This window comes from Echinops telfairi, unplaced genomic scaffold, assembly GCF_000313985.2.
Source record: "Echinops telfairi isolate 266 unplaced genomic scaffold, ASM31398v2 ScPeMD7_60;HRSCAF=208, whole genome shotgun sequence".
Classification (NCBI taxonomy): Eukaryota; Metazoa; Chordata; class Mammalia; order Afrosoricida; family Tenrecidae; genus Echinops; species Echinops telfairi.
The window spans coordinates 1,090,221-1,108,368 of NW_022103958.1; the positions used below are offsets into that span (position 1 = coordinate 1,090,221).

Below are 18,148 nucleotides of genomic sequence, written 5' to 3' on the forward strand. Positions count from 1 at the left end.
ACATAAAATAACTTGTGCACTGTAGTCCACTGAGGGCCATAGAAGGGTATCCTGGGAAGATAAGGAAATAAAATCAAAGAGTGCCAAAGAGATTTACTTAATTAGTTAGTTATTTGTCAGCTGTAAGTGTTCCCAATAGAGATAACCATTCTTTATCTATTTAAAGAGTACTAAGGCTCAAAAGGAATTGACCATCTTGAACTGGATTGAATACTTTCGGTGGAACAATTTCTTTAACCTAAAGTAATTTAACTTCTTAAATCTTTAAACCTTTTTAATGAGGAAGGCAGAGTATTGCCCCAAATAAACTGAAACCCAAATATATTGGCATTGGTTGAGTTGACTCTAATTCGCTTTGACCCTGTGGAACAGAGTAGAACTGGCCCTTCGTAAATCCAAGGCTGAACATCTTTACAAACACTGTTGGCCATTTCTTTCTTTCCTGTGGAGCAACTGGTGAGTTGAAATCACAGACTTTTTTGCTCAGCAGCCAAAGTCTTTAATCATTGTAAATGCCAGACTGCTATTCCTCCAAACTAGAAAGGTAAATATTAAATGCTTTACATTATTATTCAACATTTAGTTCACGACATTATTAAAATTAATATGTAATATTTAGTAACAAATGTGATATGTCATTAAAACAGCTCCTACATATTTCTGACTTTCATAAATGTAATTTTCCCTCAATAATTATTTTAAATAGGGTTATTAAATTATGTGAAATATTGGATTTTGAAAACTTTCTATATTTTTGGTAAAAAATAATAAGGAAACAATTCCCAGCAAAACTTTGTAGCAAATAAGCATTATCTTTATGTATTTTAATGTCGATATTTTAATAAGATGTTTAAAGTCAATCGATGCATGAAATACACATACATGTAAAATTGGTGTGGAATCCAAGTTACTTTTATTTTATAAGTTAAAGTACTTATAAAATAAAAACTAAACATTTAAGTTAATTTGATTAGTCATATATTTGGGGGTTTATTCTTTGAATGTATATTATAAATACAAGCATAGCTGAAGTTAGGTAGCCTGAGGGCATTAAAAACTTCAGTCACTCTTAAAAATACTCACAACAGGACTAACACCCACAATCATGGTGAACAAAAAATATTCCAGTTGGCATGGATTTTGTTTTACTTCGATCCATAATCAGGAACTGTGAAGGTAGCAGTGAGAAAATATTAAGTGCCCTATATTGTTGGGCAAATCTGCTGCAAAAGATTTCTCTAAATTGTGAAAAAGCAAAGATGTCGTTTGAAAGATTAGAATATGTCTCTCCCAAGTCTTCAATTTTCACTCTTCACATGCATAAAAAAGCTGGACAATAAATAAGAAAAACAGAAGAAGAATTGATGCCTTTAGATTATGGTACTGAAGAAAAACATTGACTATAGTGGGAACAATTGTAAAGATGGCCTAAGACCGTGCATTGCTTCATTCTGTTGTGTCACTATGAGTCAGAACGGACTCATTGGCACCTAAGGACAACTAGGAGAACAAACAAAATATTATTGGAGGAAGTACAGCCAGAATGCACTATAGAATGTAGGATAGCTAGATCCATCTCACGTGATAGGTACCATGAACATGTTTTCAGGAAGGATCAATCATCTACGGAGAATGACTTCAGGAAAACTCTCAATGAGATGGATTTACATGTGGGCTGCAACAATAGGCTTAGTCACAGCAACAATAGTCAGGGTAACCCAGAACCAGACTGTGTTTCATTCTGTTGAACACGGGTCTCTGGGTTGGAACTGACTCTTGACAATTCAAACAACAACTATATAAATATAGTTATTTATAAATGAATACATATAATTTGTCTTTTTTTGACCTCTTATGAGTCCTGGTTCTCTGGCTTTTAAGAGTGATATTTTCATTTTTATTATGTCAATGCCTATATTTCAGCTCTACCTACAAGCCTGAGTATTGTGTTGGTGAATATCCATCATCTACTATCTATATTGATTTCAAGTACAATTATAGTTATAACTTGAACCTCTCAGAAAATTCACTATTGGTAAAAGAATATATGATCAAAAGCTATTCTCCTAATTGAAATTCCAAGGGCTGAGCAGCATAAAGTACTGTAGATGTTATAGTTCACAGTGTAAAGATAATAATATAAGCCCCCCAAAATGGTGTAGGATTTGTAGAGAAGCTACAACTTGAGAATTGGTTTTTATTTCAACTATGTAAAAGTTGATCATTGCTTTTAAAAATTCATTTTATTTCCACGAATAAACCCGTAACAAAAAGGCAAATAAAATACAGAGTGAGGGTATTGTTCATGTATAGAATTCTGTGAAAAATTCAGAGTAGTATGTTGAAATTAGTTTTAATCATAATAATAAATGGAAGGTAATGATAAAAAATAAGAAGTGAGGTAAAGTAATAGTAATAATTGCTCCCAAATAGCAATGATAGATAACAATAAATGTATTCTAAAGTCCAGGACTTCTATGAAGTGTCTTACTCCTATCTGAAATGTTGTGACAACAGCAGAAATAACACAGGCTGGGAGGAAGGGAAGACACCAAGCACAATGGGTATAGCATAATAGCCAACATCTTCCTTCCACCTGTTCCAGGCTGATGTAAACAGTCAACAAATACTCTATGCCACCCTTACTTTCCTGGGGCAAGAATTATTATTGGCATCCAAATTAATTTTCTAGGCGAATTTTCCTTAATAAAACCCTCCTGTTTTGTTCCTATGTTCCTGATATTCCAACAATTTGTCTCAACTATCTAATATGACCTGTCAAATAGGAATGTATATACTTAAAATAATCAATTGAAATGAGAATGAAGCATTCAACTCGGCATTTGAATAGTTATAAGACAAGTTTATGTCATTGTGTTAAATGGCTTGCCTGATAAAATTCACAGAGAAAGCACGAGTTTTTAAGATATTTCATTAAACTAAAGTGGGATCAGATGGCCTAAAGATGAAGGCCTATCTGCTGCAACTGATAATTCATGCAGAATCTGTGCTGAGCAAGGTATACCTTGGTATATCGAAACATATGCGTCCCAAACATATAGTGAAATGATCTTAAAATAAATTTGACAAGATATTGGGCTGTGATTTAGCAGGATGATTTGGGCACACATAAAATTACAAACAATGGCAGTGATCAAGGCAATCCAGAAATCTCACAACAGTTTAGAGAAGAGGTAGAGACACAAGAAGGTAAAGCGAAACACATAAATGCTTGTTTTCCACAGATGAATCTTCAAGACAAACCACCAGAAGCCAATCTAACTGGATTGATGGAATTTGTTCTCTTGGGTTTTGCCGATATGCCCCATCTACGGTGGTTTCTTTTTGGGTTGTTTTTAACCATCTACATTATTATCCTCATGAGCAATGGCACCATCTTTTTAATAACAAAACTGGATTCTACTCTCCAGAGCCCAATGTATTTTTTTCTAGAAAATTTTTCCTTCTTGGAAATATGCTATGTATCAGTGACTCTCCCCAAAATGTTGATGAACCTTGGGACCCACAGAAGAAGAATTTCCTTAGTTGCCTGTGCTACACAGATGTGCTTTATCCTTATGCTTGGAACCACAGAGTGTTTGCTTCTGACAGTGATGGCCTATGACCGCTATGTGGCCATTTGTCACCCTCTGCACTATTCTCTCATCATGAACCCCACAGTCTGTGTCCAGCTGGTGATTGGCTCCTGGATAGTTGGAATTCCATTTCAGATTGTGCAGACATACCAGATTTTTTCTCTGCCTTTTTGTGGTTCTAACCAAATCAACCACTTCTTCTGTGACTTCCCTCCAGTGCTCAACCTGGCTTGTGTGGACACCTCTGTAAATGAGGTGCTCATTTACTTGGTGGCTGTGTTCTTTGGTGTCGTTCCATTTCTGTTGATAGTTGGCTCTTACAGTAAAATTATCTCCACCATTCTGAAGTTGCCTTCAGCCACAAGCCAAACTAAAGCCTTCTCTACCTGTTCATCGCATCTTATGGTTGTGGGGTTATTCTTTGGATCAGGAATTATTACCTACTTACGACCCAAAAGCAGTCACTCAGAAGGAACTGGAAAGGTCCTTTCTCTTTTTTACACCATTCTAACCCCAATGATTAATCCCATGATATATAGTCTAAGAAACCAGGATGTCATAATGGCACTGAGAAAATTGCTGTGAAATAGTTCACTTCTTTAAAGACTGGGTTTATGAGAATTCTTGCCATATGTTTAATCAAATTTCTGCCTCTAAACAAATATACCTGGTCTTTTCATACTGCGGGAATGATTCCCAACTACATAAGTAGTGCATGTGTCACACATTATAAAACATTCTATTGTGATATTATAATTACTTAAAAATATATTTTTGTCATGAATTTATTTGTTACTAAAGACCCCAAGAGCATTTCGGTTTTACTTTGCCTCCGTTTTTATTTTAGCCAGTCAGATCAGTATTTAGGTCTGAAGGATAAGGAATAATGAGGAATTTATTAATTTTTTTCTTTTCGTTTTTAAAGAAGGATGTTGTATATATTTACCCAAATCACTTCAAGAAATGAATTTTTAAAAAATATATATGAAATCAACAACAATATATAATTAAGCCATTCATAAAAGTGATCTTCTTTCTCCTTCCATCATTTCTTCCTTATTCTTTAATTCTATAATTTTATTGAGCAGTGCCTTTCTTCAATAAAAATTTTAGAAGGTGCTAACTTAATTTGTAAGGATTTTAATATTTAAAATTGTAAAGATTTTAATATTTATTGGAACCCATAGTATTCATTTCCACAAAGGTCCACATACTTGTGAAAAACATTTTGAAAACCAACTTGGCTATATGCATTAATGAAACTATAAATTCATCTTGGCTTAACAGTGACTCTTCAGAGACTATTCCCTAGAGGAACAGAATAATTTCATTGAGGATTTATTGGAAAAATTATCTTAGCTTATCAATACCAACCAAAACTAAAATTGGGGTTTACTTTTGTGTAAATCAACTTAAAAGATTTCTATATAATGCATGGTTTGATAAAATAGATATTATTATTAAATATTTATAAGTAATTAGAAACCATGAGCATATTAAAACATTTTTACTTTGGGTTTTCTTGTTTTTAAGTTTTTAGAGATGATAACTCCAAATTAAACACACTGCCATGGAGTCAATGGTGACACATTGACCCTCTGTGGGTTTCTGAAACTGTGACTGTTCCCTGGAGTAGAACTCAGTCTTTCTTGCTTTGAGCTGCTGATGGTTTCGAACTGCCAACCATGCGATCATAGCATAACCACTATAACACCACGGCTCCTCCTACAGATGATATAATAGATTAACATAATATGAGACAGGAATTCCACTTAAATATGAAGAAGATACATATCTTTAAAAAATAAAAGTTACCATATTCACCCCTTAACACAGCATGGAAAAAACCACATTTATTTAAAGTTAATAATGAACATATGTGACCAATTGTTCTTCATGGATATCCCAGAAAAAATGCTATATTGTTTTACATTAATATTTTTGACTTTTTTCATGCTTACCACGATAACTTTGTTATCTGTATAATCAAGAACATGGAATCATAAATCTTGATGTGAAAAGCACAAAAGAGAGTAACTGCTTGCTTGCGGGGGTCCTTTTCATCATTTGCTATTACTGTAATTAACCTTATTCCGTTTCAGCATTATGATGTAGTGGGTCATGAGTTGGACAGGCAACTACAAGATCAGCAGTTTGAAACCTCCAGTCTCTCCAAGGGAGAAAGGTAAGATTATCTACCCCAGTTAAAAAAAAAAAGAAAACAGCACAGTCTCAGAAATGCACAGACGCAGTTCTCCTCTGTTCTGCAGCATCACTAGGAATTTGAACCAGGTCAATGACTGTGATTTTCTTTCTTTTTTTTTTTTTTGAGTAATTCTTTCATCTCTGAAAGCAAAAGACTTCCAAAACACAAGGATTGTCAACAGACATATTGTTTTAAAAGAACGTGCTGATGCCCCTATATATTTTTAAAGTATAGTGTTTTAAAGGATGTGTTCTGAGAAATTGAGTTATATTAAGATGAAGGTAACAACATGATTGAAGGACGGTTTATTAACAACCTGCAATATGCATATGACATAACCTGGCATGCTAAAAGTGAGGACTTGAGACGCTTGCTAATTGCAGCCTTCATTGTGGATTACAATTCAAGGTAAAGAAAATCAAAATCCTCACAACTAGACTAGTAAGTAACATCATGATAAGCAGCAAAAAGTTTGAAGTTATCAAGAATTCTATCTTGCTTGAATCCACAATCAATGCTCATGGAAAAACAGTCAAAAGCTTAAATGATATATGATATTGGGTAGATCATTGCACAAGACCCTTTTAAATTGCTGAAATGCAAGGCTGTTATTTTGAAAACTAAGGTGCACCTGACCCAAGCCTTGGTATGTTCAATTGACTCATAAGCATGTGAAAGTTGGAGATTGAATAAGGAAGAATGAAGAAGAATTGGTGCATTTGAATTATGGTGTTTGTGAAGAATATTGAAAGTACCAAGGACTTCCTAAAAAACAAATAAATCCATCTTGGAAGAATTACATCCAGAAGGATCCTTAAAGGCAAGAATGGCGATCCTTGTCTCACATACTCTGAACGTGTTGTCAGGAGAGACAAGTTCCTGGAGAAAGACATCCTGCTTGATAAAATAAAGTGGTAGTGGAACAGAGGAAGACCTTGGAGAAGATTGAGTAACACAGTGGCTACATCAATGAGCTGAAACATAAGAACAATTGTGAGGATCATATAGCCCCTGGCAGGACTTCCTTCTGCAATACATATGGTCACTGTGAATCAGCACTGACTCAATAGCACCTAATTACAAAGGACGTGAATCACGTTCATATATACTTGAATGCACCCCATTACACATGGGGAGGGGAGTTTACTGCTTCTCCTTATGCTGAACAAGACATAAGCAGGTGGAACATCCCTGAAAACAAACGCAGAGGACATAAACCTACCCTGGCCAATAGCAAAGAAAGCATAGCACCAAGTTTGTCAGATAATTTATATGTGAAAAATATATATTTGAAATATAATATAAAAATATTATATATAATGTATGTTAAAATATTAAAATTGGAATGGTAATTATTAGAGAATTAAAAATGAAAATGTGATCATAAAAATTATCCCATGAGTCTTTCCATGGAAAATCTGGATCAACCTTGAAGCTATTAGATGGGGAGGGCAGTGAAAGAGAAACTGGGAAGTTCTTTTATTCTCTCTCTTCAATACAGAGTGTGGGGAAGTTGAAAGAGAGGTGAGACAAGTAGCAAGAGGGAAATCACATGTGAGTATTAAAACCTCTAATAGATATGAGCTATTCTATCTCTTTTTTACAAAAAAGAACAAATGAGAGTTGACTTCTTGGACTATGATCATGTTTGATTTGATTAGGTTACTAGGTAGTGAGGCTCCCTTCAGAAAAAGGAATCAGTGGTGTTATATTCAAATGAGTTGTTGTTAAAGTAAGCCATAAGGCAAATAAATTAAGCCCTTTCATTTTCAGAAACACAGTGATATTTATTTACATGTATGTTTGTATGTATGCACGTGTACATAGGCTGGGTTTAGGATGGTGGAAGAGGGAGTTAAGTCGCGAAGGCTTAGCCGTATTTGTAAGTCTTCATTAGAATGTCAGTGTGAACAAAACGGAAAAGAACAGCCAGCTGTGGATCTGGGTTTGAGAATAGTCTGTATAATATAATGGTAGACAATCTCATTCTTCCATGTGTGAAGCATAGGTCTATAATTGTATCTATCGCTGATATGTTGCTTATGAAAACTACATGCTATTGTTATGTAGATAAAATGTTGCTTTAATGGTTGAATTAAAACATTTAAACAAAACCTATATCACTAAGACATCAATAATTATTATAGGGCACATATATGGAAATAGAACTGAAGAAAATGAAGGAAGGGTTAGAGTTAAAGGATAGGTCAGGGAAAAATGGGATACAAATTACGAGAAGAAATTATGGGACTAAAGAATTCTAAGCATTCAGTAAATCTTACACACCAAGGATATATGTGTGCGTCTGTGTATTTACAATTGTGTACATGAGGCAGATGCATAGATACATAAATATATATTGCTAGTGTGAGTGTGAGTGTTTGTGTATCATGATTTGCATATGCTCTAACACAATTTTGGGGGTTTATAGCTAGATATTTTAATGGGATTAATTACATTTAGGAGAATCCCTAGTAGTGTAGTGGGTAGGCATCGGCCTGGTAAAACTACAGTCAACAGTTCGAAACCACCAGCCTCTCCTAAGGATAAAGATGAGCCTTTCCACCCGATGAAAAGTTACGGTCTTGGAGGAGTTCTACCCTGTCCTGCAGGGTCATTGTGAATCAACATTGACTCCATGGCAGTGATTTGAGTTTGGATTATATTTATTATGGTTAATATTTCCAAACATGTATAATGATAATTACAGTGTGCCTTTGAAAATAATTATTATATTGAAGCCAATATATCCACAAAAATAGTAATTCTATTAACATTCCACTCCATGTATTTAATTTACATATTCTAAATACAAATGAACATTAAAAAACATTTAATACTCTAAATAACTTAATAGGGAAAAATACGCAGGCTGGGTGAAGGTTTACATAGGAAATAAGTTATATATTCAGAAAATCATATACATCTTGTTTCATCTCATCCAAGGTGATCCTCCATAGAACAGCACGTAACCTACTCTCTCCTTGTGTTTCCTGCTTCCATTCCTCCATCCTCCCTAATCTTTGTGAACTTTGTACTCAGATAAATGTTCCCCTTTTGATCCAGGATGGCTGATTATTCTAAAGTGTGCATACTCAACTATTGTGATAGTTTCCTTCGTAGACCTGTCTATCATTTGGAGTGAATTCAGTCCCAAACCTGAAGGATAACTAAAATCCATCATCCTGGAGATTCCTGTGTAGCACCTATTTCTATGGGATCCCTGACATACCTATTTGTCAGATATGCTGCCATAGGCAGGTATACCCAATCTTGGCACTTGAGGAAGAGGAATTTAGGTGGTAATAACATGAAATGTTTCAGAGATGGTATCTTATGTAGTCTATTTAGAATTAATGGAGGAAATAAGCAACAGCAAAAAGTTAAACATCACAGCTTAGGCAGAAATACCCACAGGCTGAAAAACAGTAAAGTATTTTTTCCTAATGTCAAAGTACAGAGTTTTTAGGAAAAGATAACTTGAAATAATTTTTAAATGTTTTCACATTAATGATTATTTTCATATATTTTAAAATTGTATATAGTGTATATCTCTTTCTGGGTAATCTGGAATGTTTATGTTTCTCTAAGTTAATTTCATGAAATAAGGTGCCACTTTCATATTCCTGCATGATCCTATCCTGAATAGTCTGGCTGGCCTACCTTGCTCATGGCTCCCTTTAAGCAGAACTGTCTCTTACTATTCAAACCATTTCTAATATATTTCCTAATTTTCATTATTCCATACATTTTAACATATCATATAGACTTTGGGGGAGAAAATGAACTCCTATGGGAGTTTCTGGAACTCTTAACAGAGACTAAATTAATTCTGTCCTTCAAAGGTCTATTATTCTCAGGAATGAAGAACCAGGTCTTTCTATTTATGACCACCAAAGTCTGTTTATCTTCTACTAAAGAAGCCATGGTCATTCCTTGGAAATACTGAAATTCATGCCTGGGTTGTAGCTTCATGAGGTAGGTTCCCTTAAATAGGTCTTTCCTTTTTATTTGTTAGATCTGTTCAGTCACATTCACAAGTGTAAGTAAAATAAGGTTTATAACAAAGTACATGCTTTATTCCAATGTGATAAATAATGACAATAGTTGATAAAGAGAAACAATAGAAAATGTAACTGTAAAAATATTTCTAGAGACTCACAATTGTGAAGAAGTTAAGAGCATAATGTGTGCTTATGCTAAAGAATGACACTTAACAACAACAGCATGGAGTGTGGGATAACAGAGGTCGCTCCTTTGAGGCCTGTCTAGTTCAGCTGGCAAAGACCACGTTTATAGATGCAGATTCCCTTGTTAAAAACAGGTGTGTGCAATGAAGTCATTGCTCGTGAAAAATTCTATCACATGTATTCCATCATCATTTCTATCACCACGACCATATTTTCAAACCACTGATCCTTCCTCTCTATTTTCCAATGTGTGCATTCCAATCAACAGTAACTAGTAAGGCATATTGATCATTTGATTCAGACTGGAGAATTGGTAGCATTGTTGAATTTCTTCATTACTAACTTTAGTGGTCAACGTATAGTTATCAGTAACAACTTAATTGGTCTTCTCAGTAGATATATAGCTATTATCCTATTACACATAGTATTGCACTTCAAGAAATATCTCTTAATATTCTTTTTGACTATAAAAATACATTTTTAAGCTGTTTTTAGTCTGGCAGGTCTAGTAAAATCTTTAACCCTGAGTCATCCTATTAGTATTTGAAACGCCAACAGAGTAACTTCCAGTAACACAGCTAGCCACTAGAATAGAACCATATAGCAGAAGATTGGTAGTCTTAGATCAAAGAGATGTGTTAGTTTTTAATTTTAGTTAATTAGGTAAATGCAATGAGAAAATTGACACCATAGGTAGATATATCAAGCAGAGTACACTCAGTAAGTATGATTATTCCAACACATGGAAATAAAATGAAATATTTCAAGGTCCTGTATCAACTTCACAATAATTACTAACCATGTGGCATTATCTTTTTGCACGCCCTGTACTTTACCAAGCATGATGTCCTTTTCCAGGGATTGGTCCTTAAAAGAATGGGACAAAAATGTGAACTGACATTCTTATTAAAAAGGAAAAATAAATAAATCCAGTATACTAGTAGAGCAGAAAACTTAGAAGTCACTGAGACTGTTTGGCCTGAGTTATTATGTCATTACTGTTATGTAGACTCCATTGCTGCAACATCTTCACTACTATTATTACATTTGAGCCTGTTGATGCAGCCACTGTGTCATTCCATGTCTTGAAGCTATTCCACTTTTTCACTAATCGTCTACATATAGATCTTTTCTATGGACTACTCTTTCCTGATGAATGAAAGGTATGAGGAATGAAGTATCATTCTCCTTTTTAAATATATACATGTATATTTAAAATCAGTTTACTGGGGGCTTGTACAACTCTTATCACAATCCATACATACATCCATTGTGTCAAGCACATTTGTACATTTGTTGCCATCATCATTCTCAAGACATTTGCTTTCTACTTGAGCCCTTGGTATCAGCTCCTCATTTTCGCCCCCTCCCTCTCTACTCTCCCCCATGAACCTTTGATCATTTATAAATTATTATTATTTTGTCATATCTTACAATGTCCGACGTTTCCCTTCACTCACTTCTCCACTGTCCATCCCCCGGGAGGAGCTTATATGTAGATCCTTGTAATCTGTTCCCCCTTTCTACCCCACCTTCCCTCTACCTTCCTGGTATCGCCAATCACACCACTGGTCCTGAAGGGTTTATCTGTCCTGGATTCCCTGTGTTTCCAGTTCCTATTTGTAACAGTATACATCCTCTGGTCCAGCCAGATTTATAAGATAGAATTGGGATCATGATAGTGGGGGGGCGGGGGGGCGGGAAGCATTCAAGAACTAGAGGAAAATTGTATGTTTCATCCTTACTTCACTGCACCCTGACTGGCTCATTTCCTCCCAGTGGCCCTTCTGCAAAGGGATGTCCAATTGCCCATAGATGGGCCCTGGGTCCCCAATCCGCACTCCTCCTCATTCACAATGCTATGATTTTTTTGGTCTTTGATGCCTGGTTCCTGATCTCTTCGACACCTCGTAATCTCACAGGCAGGTGTGCTTCTTCCATATGGGCTTGTTGTTTCTCAGTTAGATGGCCGCTTGTTTATCTTCAAGCTTATAGGACCCCAGGCTCTATATCTTTTAAAAGCCGGCACAATCAGCTTTCTTCACCACATTTGCTTATGCACCTGCTTTGTCTTCAGTGATCCTGTCAGGATAGGCTGGGGTGCTTCTTCCATGTGGGTTTTGTTGTTTCTCAGCTAGATGACTGCCTATTTGTCTTCAAGCCTTTAAGACCCCAGACACTGTATCTTCATCCTCCTTTTGGTCATGTTTCTTTCAAGGAAGATTTGAGTGTTCTCTAGGCAGTGCATAGTATGTCCAATATTCTTCACAAACACCATAATTCAAACCCATCAATTTTTTCAGGCTTTCATATTTGTTATACAGATTTCACATGCCTATGAGATGGTTAAAAATACCGTGGCTTGCTGGGTATATATAAGTCCTCAGTGGGAAATTCATGGTCATCAATATTTTAAAAGTCTTTTGCAAAATATTTGCTCAATACTGTGTGGATTGTTATAAGAGCTGTAAGAGCCTCCAATAAAATGATCTTTTAATAAGATGTGTCCAATGCAATATCTCTGTTGATTTCTTGATTGCTGCTTTCTTGGGTAATGATTGGGAATCTAAGCAATACTAAGTCCTTGACAATTTCATGATTATTATGATTGGTAGAGTTGTGACAGTTTTGGTCATCTTTGCCTTAAGTTGCAATCCATAGGCTGTACTACTCAAATTTTTCTATAGTCTTTTTTTTTTATGATCCATACAATTGAATGCCTTTTCACAGGTTATTAAACGCATGTAAGCATCTTTCTAGTATTCTCTTTTCAGACAAGATCCATCTGACATTAGCATTAATATTGATCATGCTGCGTATTCTGATTACAGCTTGAATTTATAGGAGCTCCCGGTCAATGCACTGTTCTTGCCGCTAGGTCCCATTGAGTTGGTACCAATTTATAGCAACCCTATGTGCAATAGAATGAACACCACCCGGGTCTGTGCCATCCTCACAACTCTTAGGATGTTAAAGCCCACTGTTGAAGCCACGTGTGCATCCATCTTCTCAAGGACCTTCCTCTTTTTTGATGCTCCTCTACTTTGTCAATCATGATATTAGTCTCCAGGTATGGTCTCTACTTATAACATGTCCAAAGTATATGAGACACCATCTCCCCATCCACTCCTCTAAAGATGATTCTGTTTGTACTTCCTCCAAAACAGATCTATTTGTCTTTTGGACAGTCCAAGGTACTTTCAGTTTTCTTCCGCAACACCCTATTTCAAATGCATGGGTTCTTCTATGATCTTCCTTAATCAATATCCAACTTTTACAAGCACGTGAGGCAATTGAAAATACCATGACTTGAGTCGGGTGCACCTTACTACTCAAGGTAACATCCTTGTATTTCAATACTCTAAAGAGGTTGTGTACCACAGATTTACCAAATGCAGTGGGCAAATATCCTTCACAACTTCAGTCTTTTTTCATGTATCATTATGGTCTACTTGAGAGGATTTTTGTTTACTTTACATTGAGTTTTAGCCCATACTGATGGTTGGAATCCTTGATTTTCATCAACAAGTGCTTAAAGTCCTCCCCTTTTTCAGAAATCAAGGTTGTATCATCTGCATTTCAAAGTTATAAGTAAGCCTTTCTCCAATTCCAATGAACCAATGCAACCTTTTAAAAAAAATATATCCTCAGGAAAGTTTTACTTTCATGTACTATTCATCATATTGTTTGATAGTTTCTGTATTCTGTTGGGTCACTTACTTTATGCATGAGCAAACATGGATCTCTTGCAGTTGTTTGGACAGTGGGTTAGTCTGGGCTGACTAGAGAAACAAATTCATACACACTCATATGTGTATAAGAGAGAGTTTTATATAAAAAAATTCTATATTGAGCAGACATACCAGCCTAGTCCAGATCAAGTCCTTAAGTCCAATATTATCCCATATGTCTGATACCAATCTATGAAGACCTATTCAGACAGACTCAAGAAACGCACACAATAACACCAAATGTAGGAAGATCACAGGCCAGTGAGTGGAAGGTTTTGTGGATCTAGTGTGGTATAAGAACCTCAGTGCTGGCAGGGGTCTCTACGTGGCTTATCCTACTTCAGAGCTCTAGTGTGGCTCCATGTGTCTTGTCAATGGAAATGTATCCCAGGAAGTGAGAGTCCTGCCTCCAACAAGCTATTTATCTCCTCAGCACCTCCACATGAGATCATCAAGCTGCGACATGATTGACATGCTAAACTCTGCCACTTCATTCTTAATACGCTCAAATTTAAAACAGATTATGTAACTACCACAGGCAGATACTAGGCATTCATGGGTGGGTGACTCCAGTGTTGCACCAGCTTGTTGAAACAATTTAATGGGAATTCTGTAAATCCCTGGAGCCTTTTATTTTCAATAGTGCCTCCAGTGCAGTTTAAAGCTCATTCTTTAATAACATTGTCAATAATATCCTAACTCTGGAAATGGTTAAATCTTGCCAATTCTTTGTGGTATTATTATTGTTGATTTCTTCTCATTTCTTTTTTTCCCAAACAGTTTTGTTGGCACATACTCTGTATATCATGCAATTCAAAATGCAGTCATATCAAGATTTGTATAATCATTACCACAATCAAATTCAGAGATTTTTCCTTTTATATACTTGTTATTAGCTACCCACTTCCCCCAAACTTTCCCTCCCACGCCTCCAAGAAACCATTACTCTAGTTATTGTTTCTATAGGTCTACCTAGCCTAGATTTCTTAAACAATAAAGCATACACACAAAAAGTGAGAACAATAACAAGGCAAAATAAAGAAATTCCTCAATCAAAAGGAAAGTAGAAAATATTGAAAACCCAGAAAAAATTTAAAGTGGGGCAAGAGATAGATCAAATGATAAGGTATTAAGTTTTAACCTAATTACATCTGCAGTAATCCACTTTTTCAATATGCTCTGTAAAGCTATTAACATCCTTGGTCTGTGGTCAGAGGGCATTCACAAGAGGATTATAGTCCAAGTATATTTCTCCTTCACTTAAAAAAGCACTGAAAAAAACTTTTAAATGCATCAAAAGGGATATCAAGTGATCATATATTATATTGTAACCTAACTATATCTACCATAATCAAATTTACATTGCTCTCCAACTGATACAAGACTATTCATATCCCTCAAGTATGGTCTGAGGGCATTCATTGCAGATGTAACCTATGTGGACCCTAAAGTGGAATTTTGGCTTTCAGTGTTGTCCATAGATTTCTGAAAACCAGGTATTCAAAATGTAAGCTCTTATACCACTCCATCCTTCAGGTTTGGATATAATTTACAATCTTTGTTTCATATGACTTGTGTGCTTTTTCCACATGCAATTAATTGGTGCTTCAATTACATGACTGCTTGTTTGAACACAAACCTGTAAGACCCTAGATGCTATTCTTGCCAGTAGCTGGGCACCATGTTGTTTCTTCATATGGAGTGGGTTGGAGTCTATCCTACCTGAATTTTGAGAGCATCTCAAGAACAGATCTGAAATATTGAACACTAATGACAGAAGAACTACTGAGATGTGAGAAGACATCAAGACAACCATCATGTATGAATAAAGCAAAAGGTCATTAAAAAGAGAAGAAAGAAAGAAAAGATCAAAATGTGTGTTAGAAGAGACTCTGAAACTTGCTCTTAATCACAGAGTATCTAAAAAAATGGAAGAAAAGATGAAGTAAGGAACTGAATAGAAAATTCATAGGGCAGCTTTAGAAGACAAAGCCAAATATTATAATGAAATGTGCAAGGACCTAGAATTGGAAAGCCAAAGGGGAAGAATAAGCTTGGTATATCAGAAACTGAATAACTCAAGAAAAATCTAGGCCTCGAGTTGCAAATGAAAAGATTGCATAGACAAAATATTGAATGATGCAGAAAGTATCAAAAGAAGATGAAAAGAATACACAGAGCCACAGTTCCAAAAATAACGAGTGGACATTCCACCATTTTAGGAGGTAACACAGGAGCAAGAACCACTGGTACTGATGGAAGAAGTTCCTGGAGAAGTCCCAGAAGAAGGACATCATGTTTGGTAAAGTGGAAAGGCAGCAAAGAAGAGGAAGGTCCTCATTGAGATGGATTGGCCCAGGGACTGCATCAGTGGGCCGAAGCATAGGAACAATTGTGGGGATGGCACAGGACCACATAGCATGTCCTTCTGTTGTGCATGGGGTTAGAGCCAACTCCATGGCACCTAACAATAGGATGGCTACGAGCTGCAATATGTGAATTGTTGACTTGTACAAATTCAACCCTTAAGTGACTGGAACAATGGGGGTTGGTGATAGGGCTAAACCTTCAAGAAGATTGATTGACAGTGGCAGCACCGTGCCTACCAGATTATTATAGGTCATACAAATATGAGAAGGGCATTAAAATGAGTGATGGTAATCCTGGCCCATCACTCATTGGATACCCTCCAGGGAAGAGATCAGAACCCCACTCCAATGATCACCAACTCTATGCCCTTGGGAGAGCAGCCATCTGTTTCTTATCACACTAGGGTGTTTCCGCCTAAAGTCCAAGGGCTACTGGTGAGTTTGAGGTAAATCCCAGTTTGCTTAGTGGAGCTTTTATATCGAGCATTTCTGGTGTGGCCTATGAAGGGTGGGTGTGCCTTGAAAGAACAGCATCTCAAGTCCCAGTAATCTATAGCATGCAGCCTTGGTCACCAATATCTAGAGAGAAACTAGATCAAAACTGTCCATTTAGAAACATAGTACCTAACATATTCTCCTCTTAGGCGCTATATACATATTATTACATGTTTCCCACTCTCTATCCCAATGGGAAGTTGCTCCTCCCATGTTCCCACCAAGAGGAATGTGTTCACCTTCTCTAAGAAGTACTTCCTCACTGCCCCCCATCTTGATTTGAATATCCAGTAAGTTTCACCTATCATTCTGGTAGGAGTGTCTGTTGATTTGGGGTGGCCTTAGCCCCAAATAGTATAGTAGCAACTGAATGGTCACCTTCTCCCCACTTCTTGGAAAAGTCACCCCAACTGAGGTGACATCTCCTCTGACAAAGTGGCTTTTAAAATGTGCATATAGAGGGTGTGAAATATGGTCTATGAATGCTAGGCAGACTCTTTGCTGAGTTGCTCAGTAGACCAAGATAGATTACATGACCTGGGAACAGAATCCAGCATTCATCTTGCTGTTTATACTTATCGTAGTGGACTCATGTAATATTGTCTTTTTGTGACTGACTAACTTCACTTGGCATAATGGTTTCCAGGCCCCTCTGAGTCATGAAGTATTCCATGGCTTCATCGCTGTTTTTAGGGATGCATATTATACCATACGACCCAGCAATACCTGTGCTAGGCAGAAACCCCAAAGAAATACAAGACAGAACACGAACAGGCCTATGCTCTCTTGTATTTATTGCAGCATGGTTTACAATAGCAAGAAGCTGGATAAAGCCCCAATGCTTATCAAAATAATAGATTAAATAAAACCTTCCACCTTCTTTTTATGCTTCCTGCATTGTTCATTATTTTGCCCATCAACACCTTAACTTGAAGTTTGAATTTCTGCCTCAAGTTTTTTAGATTGAGATATGCTGAACATGCTCATCACTTCTTCCATTTGTTTTAGCTACTCTGTCTTCCAGAAGTTTCAGATTCTTTTCTGACATCCACTTTTTTCTCTCCTGTCCTTTTATTAATAGGAAAACAGTCATATATTTGGATATATATGTAATATTTAATTTTGCTTTGATCTGTTATTTCAGGGCTTAAATATCAGCAATCATATAAAATGCATTCTACTAAGGTGGGCTGCTTCTAATCAAACCAAACTCACTGTAATCTAGTCAACTCTGACTCTGGGCGATTCTCTAGGACAGGTTAGAACTGACCCTGTGAGTTTCTGAGACTGTAGCTCTTCAAGAATAGAAAGCTTCATCTCTCCCTCACAGAGCAGCTTGTGGTTTTGAAACTCACAGTCCAAAGCACAGCTCACTATACCCAGGGCTCCTTGAAGACATGCATACTGTTACACTACACATAAGAACTCATTAGAGTAGAATCTACATCTTAGAGATTGGAGCCTATATTTAGTGATCAAATACATTTTAAGAGTAGATGTATCATTTTGCTCTTATATTCACAGTGTTAGAAAGTTCCAATGTCATGTTTCAGTTCCTGAG

General features: G+C 36.3%; 1 protein-coding gene across 2 annotated transcripts; it reads left to right on the forward strand.

Annotated features, from left to right (window-relative positions):
* The first annotated feature begins 52 nt into the window (after positions 1–52).
* Positions 53–4,181, forward strand: LOC101662262 (olfactory receptor 10AG1-like). Of its 2 annotated transcripts, XM_045291003.1 has the most exons (2): positions 53–80; positions 3,271–4,181. In XM_045291003.1, exon 2 carries the CDS (start codon positions 3,291–3,293, stop codon positions 4,179–4,181), a length of 891 nt encoding a protein of 296 aa, XP_045146938.1. In that variant the 5' UTR covers positions 53–80; positions 3,271–3,290. The 2 variants fall into 2 exon arrangements, with proteins under 2 accessions (XP_045146938.1, XP_012861568.1); XM_013006114.3 differs by lacking the exon at positions 53–80 and having other exon boundaries at positions 3,168–4,181.
* Positions 4,182–18,148: the final 13,967 nt, after the last annotated feature.

Bases quoted from the DNA above. Each gene is read 5' to 3' on its own strand.
- LOC101662262 (XM_013006114.3), top strand. From the start codon at position 3,246: ATGAATCTTCAAGACAAACCACCAGAAGCCAATCTAACTGGATTGATG.